We start from the raw sequence: 12,856 nt of genomic DNA, 5'->3' as shown, positions 1-12,856 counted from the left end.
AGGGGTAAGATTCTTTAGCCATGTTAATTTGACTAAGAGGACTGACCTTTTGAATTCCTATAGATTACAGATTATTTACATAGAAACTAACCTGGAATCTGTATTTTGGGTGGAGGGGAAGAAAAATGAAAAAATTATTGTTATGTGGCTATGTGTAAAGAAAATTGAGCTGTACTGTTTTTGGTTTATATCAGAGGAAAAGGATAATAGTGAAGAATATGAATTTTAAAGATGATCATAAACTCATGTTCCATATAACGTAAGTGGCACAGTAGAGTAGCTTCTATAAGTTCACATATTAGGTGGTGAGATTTAAGTCTGTGTGTAAAGTGATTTTTTTAAAACACAAAGGAAAACTAGTCACTAGCTTTGTCACTAAAGCTCAGTATAAGGAGGTATGCAGATAGGAACTAGTCTTTCATCAAATTAACTTCTTAAATGGTCTGAATCCTCCAAGGAAGCTACACTATGTATATGTACTTTGTACTCTAATACTTGGTGTTGTTGGCTTTAGGTTTGGAACTTCTCAAGGTTGGGATTATATTCTTGGCATGTTGTTCAACTTGTTTATGAATTTCAAATCAGTTTTGTACCAGGCTTTCTAAGCATGGAAGGTAAGTCGTCCCCCCCCCCCCCCCCAGGCCCCCCCCCCCCCAACAAAAAGAAAAGAAAATGATCATTGGACTTTTTTAAATAGTCTAACAAAGGAGTTTGTGATCAGTTGCCCAGACAACTAAATGAGCCCATTTATCGTTAACTTTCATTAATAGATAACTCACAGGGCTCTTACCTGTGAGGTTACAAACAATACAATTTACATTGTGAGTAATTTCTTCATCTTATAACAAACTGAACTTATATTTGTGAATTTATGTAAATGACTAAAAGTTGTTTAATTCACTTCCACATTTTATGAAGGGGGAAACAAAATTCCAAGTCACATGCACCCCTGATACTGTATATACATAATATATACACATATATACACGCTGTCAGCTGTTATTGAAGGCTCTGATCCAATTAGCTTATTTCTAAATGGTATTAATAGTGAAGGCAGTATACTGGTAAGCACAACTTCAGCTCAAAAAGTTACTTAAAAAAGGGTAAAGATGGCACATGAAGAGCTAAGCAGACTCTGTTTTTTTAAAAAAATAGCCATAAAGTCCTAATTCTATCCACTGTAGAGGACAGACATGTTTGCATTACGTTTATTTTAGCTAATTAGTCATGTATAAAATGGTAATAGTCATGTTTTCAGGTATTTAATTTGATTACTTATTTTATTATGACTTTGTGACTAAAACTATTAGTTGATATACAACTGGATAATGTCATGTTGTTGAATAGGCCTCCACAATTTGTACTTACATTCTAGAAATTCAGCTCTAGGTAGATATCCTTGTGTATATGATGAGCACAGTGAGGAAGGATGGGGGTGGGAGGGGCTAATTGATTAGATTTGAGGTAGTGAATCGGGAACCAGGTTCATAAAGAATGCTGGAATGTAGAGGAAGTGAATCTACTTTAATATTATAAATAAGCTTTGAGTGGAACAAAGTAAATTCCCCAGTTTACAGAAAACCCCACGGAAGGAAGCAAATTCATTTTCCAGAGATTTTAGTTCTGAGGAAGAAGCAGCCAGGCAGGCCACATAGGAGAAGCTACCTTGTCAGAAAACTATAGTCATGTTCTAATCATGCTTTTGCCCTTAGTCTCAGGGGAAAATGTTAGTGGTATGAATGGCAAAAATTTTGCATTTTTCAGTTTTCCTCTGTGATTCAACTGACTGGAAGAGAAAACAATATCACACATTGCCAGGGGGTGGGGTGGGGGGAGAGACTAGCTTTTCCTTTTTAAAGTACCCCCTTTAAAGCTGGTCACTCTAAGGTTCCCCAATCTTTGTGTTAACTGGTTTGGGAAATGAGATCTCTGATCCATTTATCTACAGATTGTGCTCCTTGAGTTTCTGGGCTAAGAACTGTCACTCTGTTCCATCTGAGCTAAGACATGATCGCTTTTTGCAAGTTGGAGGCTTTCTATTTTCTTCTGTGCATATCTCAGTTGGATCTTTAGAGCATCATTATCTGCTTTCAGTGTATTTATTTCCTAAAGAGAAAGGAGAATGAGGTATGTTAATAAAGCAGCAATGAATAGTCAATCAGTTACAATATCAGAAGTACTACACTTGATTGGCATCTCCCATTCATTGTGGCTGAGTATTAAAAAAAAAATTTTCAAGACAGTTATTTTACCCTTAATATAAACTAATAAGTTAAATAACAAATGAACATGTGCAAACAGCAATTAGTTCTTGTTAATCATATCAGAGATGTGAGTAGCTAACAGGCAGAATAAACCATTCCAGGGCAATAGGTGGATAATGACACAACCTACGGCAATTGTGTAGCAGGAGACCTAAACTTGGCAGAAACAAAGTCAGGTTTGAGGTATGAAAGCAGTGATTCGGAATACTGTAATATGATATATCATAGTTCATTTTTCTTCAAGTGTTTTTACCCCCAAATCATTGAAAACTAGTGAACTCTTGGCAAAGACAGGAATTTTATCCCAGCCTCTAAACTGGAATCCAGTTACCTAATTTTCAGTGAGTTAATTATATGGACAGCAGTTGGTTTCCAGTCTTGAAGTTTTTTTAAAATTGAAATATATTTGGCACATAACATTATATAAATTTAAGGTGTACAACCTGTTAATTTGATAATTATGTATTGTAATATGATTGCCAAGGTCGCTATAATTAACACCTCCATCATGTTACATAATTCTTTTTAGAAGTTGGAATAATTCTAGTCTTCTTAGCAAGTTTGATGATACAATATTATTGTCTATAATCTCTATACTGTGCATTATATCTCTAGGGCTAATTTATCACTTGTTGTAAATTTGTACCCTCAACATCTTTCCTCTCCTCCCACCCCCATTGCCTGGTAACCACCATTTTATTCTCTGCTTTTATAAGTTTGCTTTTTAAAATTCTACATATAAGTGATTCAGTATAGTACTTGTTTTTCTCTGTCTGACTTAATCTTAATGTGCTCAAGGTTCATCCATGTGTCACAAACAGGAAGATTTAATTTTTTTTACGGTTGAATAATATTCAATTGTATACATGTACCACATCTTCTTTATCCATTCATCTGTCTATGGACACTTAGGTTGTTGCGTATCTAAATAATGTTGCAGTGAACAGGTGGTGTATTTGTTTTTGTTTTTTTTAATTCTTTATTAGTTAAGGTATTACAAATGTGTCCTTATCCCCCTGTATTTATGTTTTTGAGTTAGTGTTTTCTTCTGATAATTACTCAGAAGTGGAATTGCTAGATCATGTGATAGTTCTGTTTTTAATTTTTTGAGGGACCTCCATATTGTTTTCCACAGTGGCTGTACCAATTAACATTCCCACCACAGTGCACAAGAGTTCCCTTTTCTCCATGTCCTTGTCAGCACTCATTGCTTGTCTTTTTTAACATTTATCTTTATTGTTGAAAGTTTAACAGGTATCTCTTTTTTTCCCCCCATCCTACTCCCTTCCCCTTCCAGGCCTTCTCTGCACTATTGTCTGTCCACGGTCTATGCACATAAATTCATTGGTTAATCACTTCCTGCTCCCCCCAACCCCCTGAAATACGTCAGTCTGTTGCATGCTTCAATGTCTTTGGATCTTTTTTTGTTCATCAGTTTATTTTGTTCGTTAGATTCCAAATATAAATGAGATCATGTGATACTTGTCTTTCTCTTTCTGGCTTATTTCACTTGGCATAATACTCTCCAGGTCCCTCCATGCTGTCTCAAAGGGTAAGAGAACCTTCTTTTTTTACAGCTGCATAGTATTCCATGTGTAAATGTATCACAGTTTTTTAATCATTCATTTACTGATGGGCACTTGGGCTGTTTCCAGATCTTAGCTATTGTAAATAATGCTGCTATAAACATAGGGGTGCATATATTCTTTCTGATTATGATTAGTGTTTCTGACTTCTTAGGTTTAATTCCTAGAAGTGGGATCTGATGATAACTGTTCTAACAGGTGTGAGGTGATATTTCATTGTAGTTTTTTTTTTGATCTTCATCCAAGGATATTTTTCCATTGATTTTTTAGAGAGAGTGGAAGGGAGAGGGAGAGACATAGAGAGAGAAACATCGATGTGAGAGAGACACATTGATTGGTTGCCTCCTGCACACGCCCCGACCAGGGCCCAGACCCAGGCCCAGATGGAGCCCACAACCTGGGCATGTTCCCTTGATCAGAGTCAAACCTGAGATTCTTCAGTCTGCAGGCTGACGCTCTATCCATTGAGCCAAATTGGCCAGCACTCATTGTAGTTTTGATAGGCATTTCCCTGATTAGTGATGATGAGCACATTTTTATGTACCTGTTGGCCATCTGTATATCTTCTTTGGAAAATATCTTTAGTCCTTCTGACCAATTTTTTTAATCCTTCCCCCAGGATATGTTTACTGATTGTAGAAAGAGAGGAAGGGAGAGGGAGAGAAACATCGATGTGAGAGAGAAACCAATTAGTTGCCCCCAGTATGCTCCTGACTGGGGATTGAACCTGCAACCTGGGTATGTGCCCTGACAGAAATCGAACCAAAACCTTTTGGTTTATGGGATGATGCTCCAACCAACTGAGTCACCAGGCCAGGGCTGCCCATTTTTTAATTGGATTTTTGTTGTTATTGTTTGAGTCTTTTAAAATACATATTTTGGACATTAATCCCTTATTTGATATATAGTTTGCAAAAATGTTCTCTCATTCTTTATCATTTTGTTGTTTCTTTTGGGAAAGCTCTTATGTTTAAATGTAGTTTTATTTGTTAATTTTTACTTTTATTTTTGCTTTTGGTGTCATATCCAAAAAAATCATTGTCAAGACTAATATCAAGGAACTTCTTCCAAACTATGTTTTCTTTCAAGAGTTCTATAATATCAAGTTTTACGTTTAAGTTTAAGTCTTTGATCCATTTTGAGTTATTTTTTGTGAGTGTAAGATTCCCAGTTTCATTGCTCTGTATGTGTTTTTCCAAAACCATTTGTTGAAGAGACTTTATTTTCCCCACTGGGTGCTCTTGGCTCACGCATTGAATATTAGCTGACCTGTACAAGCAGGAGTTTCATTCTGAGCTCTCGTTTCTGTTACATTGGTCTACATGTTTATTTTTGTGCCAGTACCATACTGTTTTTATTACTGTAGCTTTATGGTGAAGTTTGAAATCAGGGAGTGTGGTACCTCCAAAAATTTTTTTAAATAGGGATTGCTTTGGTTATTTGGGGTCTTTCTTTTGTGGTTCCATACCATTTTTAGGATTATTTTTCCATTTCTTAAAGAATGCCATTGGTATTTTTATGGGGATTACATTGAATCTATAGATTGCTTTGGACAGTGTGGATATTTTAACAATATTAATTCTTCTAATCCATGAACACAGGTGTCTTTCCATTTATGTCTTCTTCAGTTTTAGCAAAGTCTTGTCGTTTTCATTGCATAGATCTTTCACTTCCTGGGTTAAATGTAGTCCAAGTATTTTATTGTTTTTGATGCTATTGTGAATGGATTTTTTAGATGTATATTAGTAGAAATTCAACTGATTGCTGTACCCTGCAATTTTACTGAAATTGTTGATTAGTTCCAACAGTTTTCTGGTTGAGTCTTTGGATTTTCTACATACCAGTACAGACTCATAATATCTGCAGACAATCCTATTTTGGATGACTTTTATTTCTTTTTCTAGTTTAATCACTTTAGCTAAGACTTTCGGTACTGTACTGAATAAGAGTGGGCATATGTTGAGCCATCCTTGCATCCAAGGGTAAATCCCACTTGGATTTATATAACTGTTACTGGTATATAATCCTTTCTGTGTGTTCTTGAATTTGGTTTGCTAATATTTTGTTGATAATTTTTGTATCTATATTTATCAGTGATATTGGTTTGTATTTTTCTTGTGGTGCCCTTATCTCTCTTTGGTAACAGGGTAATGGTGCCCTTGTAGAATGAGTTTGGAAGTATTCCCTCCTCCTCAGTTTTTTGAAAGAGTTTGAGAAGGATTGGTGTTAATTCTTCTTTGAGTAGAATTTGCTAGTGAAGCCATTTCATTATCCTGGGATTTTTTTGTATTGAGAGGTTCATTACTATTCAGTCTCTTTGTTCATTATTAGTCTGTTCAGATTTCTACTTCTGTCTGGGTATATTGTGTGTTTCTAGAAATGTATCCATTTATTTTAGGTTATCTAATTTATTGGCATATAATTGTTTATAATAGTTTCTTGTGGTGTCATGTATTTGTGTAGTAACAGTTGTAATACCACATTTTGCATTTCTAATTTTATCCTTTCAAAGAATCAGCTTTTAGTTTCGTCGAGCCTTTCTATTTTTACTTGTCTCTATTTCACTTATTTTTGTTCTGATCTTAATTTTCTTTCTTCTTCTAACTTTGGGTTTAATTTGTTCTTTTTTAAGTCCCAAGAGGCGTAAAGCTAGGTTGCTTGAGATTTTTTAAGATATGCATTTGGTGCATACTGTAAGTTTTGATATGTTGTATTTCCATTTGTGTAGAGGTAATCTTTTATTTCCCATTTGATTTCTTTGACTCAATGGTTGTTCAGTTTCCCTCTTGTTAATTTCTAGTTTCTTATCATTGAGGTCTGAAAATATAGTTGGTATGATTTCAGTCTTTAAATTTGCTGTGATTTGTTTGTGCCCTATCATATGATCTATCCTGGAAAATTTATATTCTGCTGCTGCTCTTTGAGAGAATTTCTATGTATGTCTGTTAAGTTGATTTGTTCTAGAGTGTGGTTGAATTCTAAAATTTCCTTGTTAATTTTCTGTCTGGATGATCTATCCTTTGAATACAGTAGGGTGTTGAAGTCTCCTACTATTATTGTGTGGTCCATTTCTCCCTTTAGATCTGTTAGTATTTGCTTAATACATATATTTCAGTGCTCCAGTGATGGCTGCATATATATATACTAGAGGCCCGGTGCACAAAAATTTGTGCACTGGGGGGGGGGGGGGGGAGTCCCTCAGCCCGGCCTGTGCCCTCTCGCAGTCTGGGACCCCTCAGGAGATAACGACCTGCTGGCTTAGGCCTGCTCCTGGGTGGCAGAGGGCACGCCCAATCCCTAGGTGCAGCCCCTGGTCGGGCTCAGAGCAGGGCTGATTGGGGAGTTGGGGCGCTGCCCCCTGTCATGCACAGAGCAGGGCGGATTGGGAGGTTGCGATGCCACCCTCAGTAACGCTCAGGGTGGGGCCGATTGGGGTGTTGGGGCACTGCCCCCTGTCACACTCAAGGCACGGTCAATGGGGAGGTTGCGGTGCCACCCCCTGTGACGCACAGAGCAGGGCCAATCGGGGTTGGGGCGCTGCCCCCTGTCACGCACAGAGCAGGGCCCATCAGGGGATTGGGGAGCTCCCCCCTGTCATGCACAGAGCAGGGCTGATCAGGGGGTTGAGGAGCTCCCCCCTGTCACGCACAGAGCAGGGCCCATCAGGGGGTTGGGGAGCTCCCCCCTGTCACTCACAGAGTAGGGCTGATAGGGGAGTTAGGGCACCGCCCCCTGTCACAGAGCAGGGCCGATCAGGGGGTTGGGGCGCCGCCACTGTCACACTCAGGGCAGGGCCGATGGGGAGGTTATGGCTCTACCCCGTCACACACAGAGCAGGGCCCGTGGGCGGGGGGGGGGGTTGTGGGGGGGTTGGGGCGCCGCACCCTGTCACAAACAGAGCAGGGCGGATAGGAAGGTTGTGGCCCCGCCCCCTGTCACGCTGATCCCGGTGCTGGGAGGCATATTACCCTTTTACTATATAGGATAGAGGCCTGGGGGCCAGCTGGTTTGCTCTGAAAGGTGTCCTGGATCAGGGTGGGGGTCCCCGCTGGGGTGCCTGGCCAGCCTGGATGAGGGTATGATGGCTGTTTGCAGCTGGTCACACACCCTTCAGGGTGGGGGTCCCCACTGGGGTGTCTGGCCAGTCTGGGTGAGGGGCTGAGGGCTGCTTTCAGGCTGGCGGTTGTTGACTGAATCTCCCAACTGCTCCTTTTTTTTTCTCTTTTTTTATTTTATTCTGGGCCAGCTTTAGCTCTGGCTCTAGCTCTGAGGCTTCGTATCTGGTTTGTTTGCCGTTCTATAATCGAAACAATGTATAACTTCAGCTCTGAGATCCCGGCAGGCTGAAAGCTGGTTTCTGGGGTTTTGTTTAGCTTCTTATTTGCAACATAGTACATAGTTGCTTAGAGTTGCAACTCAGAGGCCGGCAAGTCAGGCGGGGAACGTTGGAGTCTGCAGTCACTGGAGCAAGCAAGCCTCATGTTCGCTTCCAGCTGCCTGGCTGCCGGCCACCATCTTGGCTGACAGTTAATTTGCATAAGGATATGCTGATTAGCCAATGGGAAGGGTAGCGGTCGTACGCTAATTACCATGTTTCTCTTTTATTAGTGTAGATTTACAATTGTACATTTGTCTTGTGTGGCTATGGCCACCTTGTTTTAGTTTCTATTCATGTGGAATATTCCTTTTCTATCCATTTTGAGCCTGTGTCTTTAGAGCTAAAATGAGTTTGCTATAGGTAGCATATAATTGGGTCTCTTTTTAAATCCATATGGCCTTTTGATTGGTAAACTTAATCTATTTATATTTAGAGTGATTATTGATGTATAAGAACTTACTATTGCCATCTGGTTGTTGTGTATCTCCATTGTTTCTTTTTCTCTCAGTTTACCTTTGTAAAGTGGTAATTTTCCATGGTAATTTGCTTAGTCTCCCCTTTTTGTGTTTCATAACTCTACTTTAGATTTTTGCTTTGTGGATACCATGTGGCTTATAAAAAACATATCATAGATAAAATAGTCCTTTTATGCTGGTAGCACCTTATCTTCATTTGTCTATAAAGTTTCTACTCTTTTACTTCTCCCCTTTTATATTTTTGATATCACAATTTACCTCTTTATGCTTTGAATTCATTGAGAAATGAAATTAGGTAATAGTTCTTTTTTTTTTTTTAAATATATTTTATTGATATTTTACAGAGAGGAAGGGAGAGGAATAGAGAGTTAGAAACATCGATGAGAGAGAAACATCGATCAGCTGCCTCCTGCACACCCCCTACTGGGGATGTGCCTGCAACCAAGGTACATGCCCTTGACTGGAATCGAACCTGGGACCCTTCAGTCTGCAGGCTGTCGCTCTATCTACTGAGCCAAACCGGTTAGGGCGGTAATAGTTCTTTTTAATACTCCTTAAGTCTTTATAATAATAAAAGTGTAATATGCTAATTAGACCAGACAACCAAACGACCTTCTGGACGAAGCTGAGTCTACGAGGGCCGAGCCCCTTGCATGAATTTTGTGCATCGGGCCTCTACTACTACCATAAGCAGTTAACACCCCTTTCTAATAGATAGTTATAGTTTTTCTAATTCTAACTGTTTATTGCTAGAGTAGTGTAGGAAAGTAGGTTATGGGACAACTGGGCCAATAGCAGTTGTCTAAATATTCTATAGGGTCAATACTAACAATGTACTTCTTTTTAGAGTTTACAGTGAGCTGTGGATGGGGCTGTTGAATTGCAGGTAGACTAATCATGTATGGATTTTACTTAATGGAAAGTGGGACTCCATTGTGTGTGTGTGTTTTCTAAACATAATTGTGAATTCTTGTCCCTAGGTCACTATGACAAGAGTAAATGTAAAGAGAGGCAAATGGTAAGAGGGTTTGTGAGTTCTGGTATTAGTGGGTAGGAATTATTCTGGACCTACCTCATCTGAAATCTCTCTACCACCCATTTCTTGCATCAGGAAGTCATTGTTGCCATCTACATAGTTCCTTTTCATGGACATGTAAAATGTCAAGACCTGAAGCAAACTGTAAAGAGAGCATATGGAATCCTGACCTGTATTTTACAGAGGACTGAACAGGTCAAAGAGTTTAATGGGTAGTTGTGTTTCTGGGGACTAGAAACACAAATGTTTGTAAAGTTCTTTCTCCTCTATTGGGTTCGCTTTTCAAGATTTCTTTCACCTTTTGATTGACTTAAAGCATGTGTTAAAAATACTCTGAGTTAGAGAGTACCTTTCATCCAGAAAATCTGTTCTTTTTTTCATGTTTCTCCTAATGTTATATCTTTTTGTTTTTAATATATTTTATTGATTTTGTTCACAGAGAGGAAGGGAGAGGGATAGAGAGTTAGAAATTAGAAACATCGATGAGAGAGAAACATCGATTAGCTGCCTCCTGCACACTCCCCACTGGGTATGTGCCCGCAACCAAGGTACGTGCCCTTGACCGGAATTGAACCGGGGACCCTTGAGTCCGTAGGCCGACGCTCTATCCATTGAGCCAAACCGGTTAGGGCCTAATGTTATATCTTTTTGTTCCAGACACCAAACCAAGATTTTCTTCTTATTATGTATGTAACTTACTTCCCTTTTTTAAAAAAAAAATTTTTTATTGATTTTAGAGAGGATCATCGATTGGCTGCTTCCTGCATGCCCCCTACTGGGGATAGCCCACAACCCGGGCATATGCCCTGACCAGGAATCGAACTGTGACCTCCTGGTTCACTGAGCCATGTCAGCTAACTTGTTTCTTTAAATGTGCCTCTAAGTCAGTTCCTGGAGTTTGACAGGAAAGGTACAACACTGAGAACAAGGTGGGAATCCTGAGGCCATCTTACACAGCTTCACTATGTATTATATAGACTTATGTAAGGAATTCTATCTAGGTGAATGTTGGCTTTATATTGTAATGATAGACCTCCAAAAACACATTGCCAACCTTGATGCTTGTGGGTCGGGGCGGGGGGGGAGGCGGGGAAAGGGCAGATAGGCATTCCTCCCCTGTAATAAAGTGAATGATCTCTAAAATGACTTAACTTACCTGCCATTGGTAAGAAACTATATCTATAAACAAGAGGTCTATTAAGCCAGCTCACTGTGAGCTTTGCATGCTGAACAAAAAGAAGTATGCTAGTAATTGACCCTACAGAGGAGAGTATTTGGAAACTACCTGTTCTATCTCCTACTTTCCTTTTTTAAAAAAAATATATTGTATTGATTTTTTTCACAGAGAGGAAGGGAGAGGGATAGAGAGTTAGAAACATCGATAGGAGAGAAACATCAATCAGCTGCCTTCTGCACAATCCCCTACCGGGAATGTGCCCGAAACCAAGGTACATGCCCTTGACCGGAATCGAACCCAGGACCTTTCAGTCTGCAGGCCGACACTCTATCCACTGAGCCAAACCGGTTAGGGTACCTACTTTCCTTTTTATTTTTTAACCTCCTTATTCCCTTCTCTCAAATCTTTGGCACCATATTCCCAAACTCCTTTTGCCACCATTAGGTACCTTATTAGACATTGTGAGCCTAACAGAAAAAAGAAGCTCCCAGTAGCACAATTTTTACCATTTTATAGATTATATTGCTGTATATTATATTCAGCAATGCATTTGCCAACTACTATTGATTTAGCTCTTCAGCACATTGCTTGATGTGTTAGAAATGATCTCCCTCATTTACATTAAGAGGAAGGCCTTTCAGTTGGTGAATTATAATACACTTTTTTTTTTTTTTTGGTAGCACACTGATCACCTACCTTCTTTTAGGAAGATGCCTAGGCAACCATGAAGGTCCCCAAACATAACACTGATGAATAGAGTAAAAATTATAAGGAAGAAGGATTTAGGCAAGTTCACTTTAAGTCCCATCTAGAAAAGGGGTGTGGGGTCAGCATTGTAAAACTGGTCAGTAGGAGTTGTTTTGGAGCCTCCTGTGAACAGTTTGGGCCCTGGCACGTCTATGGCAATAGGGAGCCTGTATATATCCTGTTGTAGTCATGAAATGTGAGTCAGTGCCCCCACTCGTTTCTTTGAGAGAAAGCCAGGATCTCTTTACTTGTTTAATCTGCTAGTAATCAACCTGGAGTCAATCTTCAGTTTACACTCCCTTCCCTGGTTTAGCCCCATTCCTCTCAGAGTCTGAAAACAAAGGAAAAGGTACCTGTTCCAGCTCTTGGTAAGTTGGGAGTCTGAGGTGGCGGAGTTCCTCCTTTGATTTCATGAAGGAGTCTTTATTCTCCCACTTGACAAAAGCCCGCTTTCTGACCAAGACTGGGCTGGGGCATGGAGACGTAGGACTAGGAAGCACGTACAGCGTGTCCTGGGCTGTCTTCCTTGGGGAAGATAGTACAAAAGGACCAGAAGGGCCCTCGCTGCCCATCCAAAGCAGTGCTTCGGTCTGGGTGGCCTTGTGGGCGACAGTCCTCTTCAGCCGAACAGAGATCTTCTGTGAGGACACTCCCATGAGCATGATGGTCCGATCTTTACTTTCTTCACTTTGTTCCACAGCCTCCCCATTAGGGAATGGAAAAGGTCCATCCTCAGGTGCTGTAGCAAGACACGAGACATGTTAGTGCTCTAGTTCAGAAAAGCAGAGACTCAGATTGATACATTAGTTTCAGAAACACCCATAGGCCCCAAATGGGCTCATTTTAGGCACCCAATTTGGGGGATGAAGGGGACTGAAACTCAGGGACTTTGCTGGCCAAGCTGTGGCTGCTGGTATCAGGCTGCATTCACCCTGAGGAAGGGGCATCTTTTTCTATTTGCACAAAGGTTGCCTAGAGGGAAAACTGAAGCCCCTGCCTCAGGGCTGTCATGTTTCATAAATATCTTCAGTAGACCCTGGGATTTGGGAGCTGTCAGCACTCAGGTTTTGGTCCTGATACAGATGGCCTTGATTAGCTGCTAGGAATTCTCTGTGGCACCTATTTGCGAATTTGTACAATAGGCACAGCTTAACTGTGATAGGGAAGTTCTAGCAAATATATTGCCCCCCTT

General features: G+C 40.1%; 1 protein-coding gene across 3 annotated transcripts in view; it reads right to left on the bottom strand.

The window, feature by feature from the left end:
* Positions 1–1,398: 1,398 nt before the first annotated feature.
* RASGRP1 (RAS guanyl releasing protein 1) overlaps positions 1,399–12,856 on the bottom strand; it is a 79,811-nt gene continuing 68,353 nt past the window's right edge. For all 3 annotated transcript variants that reach the window (XM_070425257.1, XM_070425261.1, XM_070425273.1), the window contains 2 exons: positions 12,018–12,403; positions 1,399–2,106 (listed from right to left, as the gene is read on the bottom strand). In XM_070425257.1, coding sequence (XP_070281358.1) covers positions 1,972–2,106; positions 12,018–12,403 — 521 coding nt within the window. In that variant the 3' untranslated portion in view covers positions 1,399–1,971. The remainder of the gene's footprint in view (positions 2,107–12,017; positions 12,404–12,856) is intronic.

This window comes from Myotis yumanensis, unplaced genomic scaffold (assembly GCF_028538775.1).
Source record: "Myotis yumanensis isolate MYYU_CA2020_CCGP unplaced genomic scaffold, mMyoYum1.0.hap1 SCAF_1, whole genome shotgun sequence".
Taxonomy (NCBI): Eukaryota; Metazoa; Chordata; class Mammalia; order Chiroptera; family Vespertilionidae; genus Myotis; species Myotis yumanensis.
This window is presented reverse-complemented; position numbering and strand designations above follow the sequence as displayed.